This window comes from Marmota marmota, unplaced genomic scaffold (genome assembly GCF_001458135.2).
Source record: "Marmota marmota marmota unplaced genomic scaffold, marMar, whole genome shotgun sequence".
NCBI classification, from domain to species: Eukaryota; Metazoa; Chordata; class Mammalia; order Rodentia; family Sciuridae; genus Marmota; species Marmota marmota.
Genome location: NW_026000102.1, coordinates 2,519,505 through 2,521,140, shown reverse-complemented (window position 1 = coordinate 2,521,140; position 1,636 = coordinate 2,519,505). Strand labels below are relative to the sequence as shown.

The 1,636-nt window shown below is 54.9% G+C and overlaps 1 protein-coding gene across 1 annotated transcript in view; it reads left to right on the top strand.

Annotated features, from left to right (window-relative positions):
- The first annotated feature begins 1,379 nt into the window (after positions 1 to 1,379).
- The window catches only part of Slc25a33 (solute carrier family 25 member 33), a 31,997-nt gene continuing 31,740 nt past the window's right edge, over positions 1,380 to 1,636 (top strand). The window contains exon 1 of the mRNA XM_015501429.2: positions 1,380 to 1,636. Coding sequence (XP_015356915.1) covers positions 1,585 to 1,636 — 52 coding nt within the window. The 5' untranslated portion in view covers positions 1,380 to 1,584.

Sequence of the window (1,636 nt, the reverse complement as noted above, 5' to 3'; positions counted from 1 at the left end):
GCTTGGGCTCTCTGTTTACACACAGCAAGCACATCTAGCAGCTTGAGCTAGTCAAGGTGCTGCTTTCAGCAGCTCCAGGAAGGAGAACACAAAGAGTTGGTGTTATTCGCCAACAGACTATAAAGGGTAAAGACTAAAGGGCTACAGACCAAAGGGGTAAAGTTGTGGCCTGTGAGAACAGGAGATTTTTGGGTTTTGTTTCCCCCTGCAAAGTCGGTAAAGTCCATGCAGACCTGAAACCCCTAGCAGTAGTGGAGGGAACACAGAGAAACAGGTAGATTTGGAGAATTTTAGAAGCTAGAAGAGCCAGGGGTGCATGGAGGCCCCCGCGGCTGCCTGAGGTCAGTGGGCTGTTGAGAGAAAGGAGGAGAGAGTCTAAGGAAAAAGGAGTTTCTGGCACTAGTCCCTGTGCAGACTGGCAGTCACCATCAGAACAGGAAATGGAGAGGTTGAGCAGGTTTGGAGGAGGGGAAGAATGATCAGTTCAATATGGGACATTTAGTTCCTTGGGCATTACCAGGCAGCAAGAACCATGTCAGGAACAATCGTTGAGCAAGAAAAAAACAACCCAAGTTCCTGCTCTCCTGAAGCCCACCTTCCAGGGTGGGAAGGGCAATCTAAATATATCAACAAAGCCAATGCAGAAGCCCAGGTAAGGATATTCAGTGGAGTCATGAGATAGACTCTGCTGCAAGGGTAACCAGAGAAGGCTCCACCCAGCCAGCCCAGGAGATAAAATGCCAGGCTGAGTTTGACAGCGACTCAAGAAGTACAAGTAGAGAAACAGTTTAGATGTATCAGTCTGGACTGGAGAAGATCAAAAAAAGTCAAAAAGCACATTGCTAAATACAACACTATGTGATACTATTTGTAAATCAAAAAGTGTTGTATATCTAAATGTACAAAATGATGAGCTGAGGTGTAGCCCCGTGGTAGAATGCTTGGCTAGCACGGGTAAGGTCCAGGGTTCGATCCCCAGCACTGCAAACACAGGCACACACAAAATATTTAGGATGCACTGGGAGGTCAGTCTATTTAAAAGATCATTTAAGCTGGGTGTATTTGTATAATTCTTTGCACACGTAAAAATCACAAAGTTAACTTTTTAAAACGGCGAGGTCAAGGGCCTGGTTACGCTTGCCCAGTGCGACTTCGCCGCCTGGGAGCTGGTACCAGGCAGCTGCTGCCAGTTCCCACTTCATCCACTCGGTGGCTTAGGCCCGCCTGGGGGCTGACCCCGCCCCAGCCAGGGAGGTCTCCCCGCCCACATCCTCCTGCTGCCCAATAGGCGCGCGGGATCCGGGCCCACACCTCCGCCGCACCCCGCCTCCGACTCGCGCCGCGGAGTAACGTCACGGCCCAGCCCCCGCCACGTGACGGCCGCGCGCCGGGGTCTCGTTGGCCGCCGGGTTCTCGCCGCAGAGGCCGGTGAGGCACCGGCGGCGACGCCGCGGGGGTTGCGGGACTGCGGAGCCCGCGTGCGCATGGAGGCCCCGGCGGCCGCCTGAGGACAGCGGGCGAGAAGACCGGGCGACCTCGCGCATCCCTCGAGCGGCTGCGGCGGGCCGCAGAGCCGGCGCGGCCATGGCGACCGGCACCCAGCAGAAGGAGAACACGCTGCTTCACCTCTTCGCCG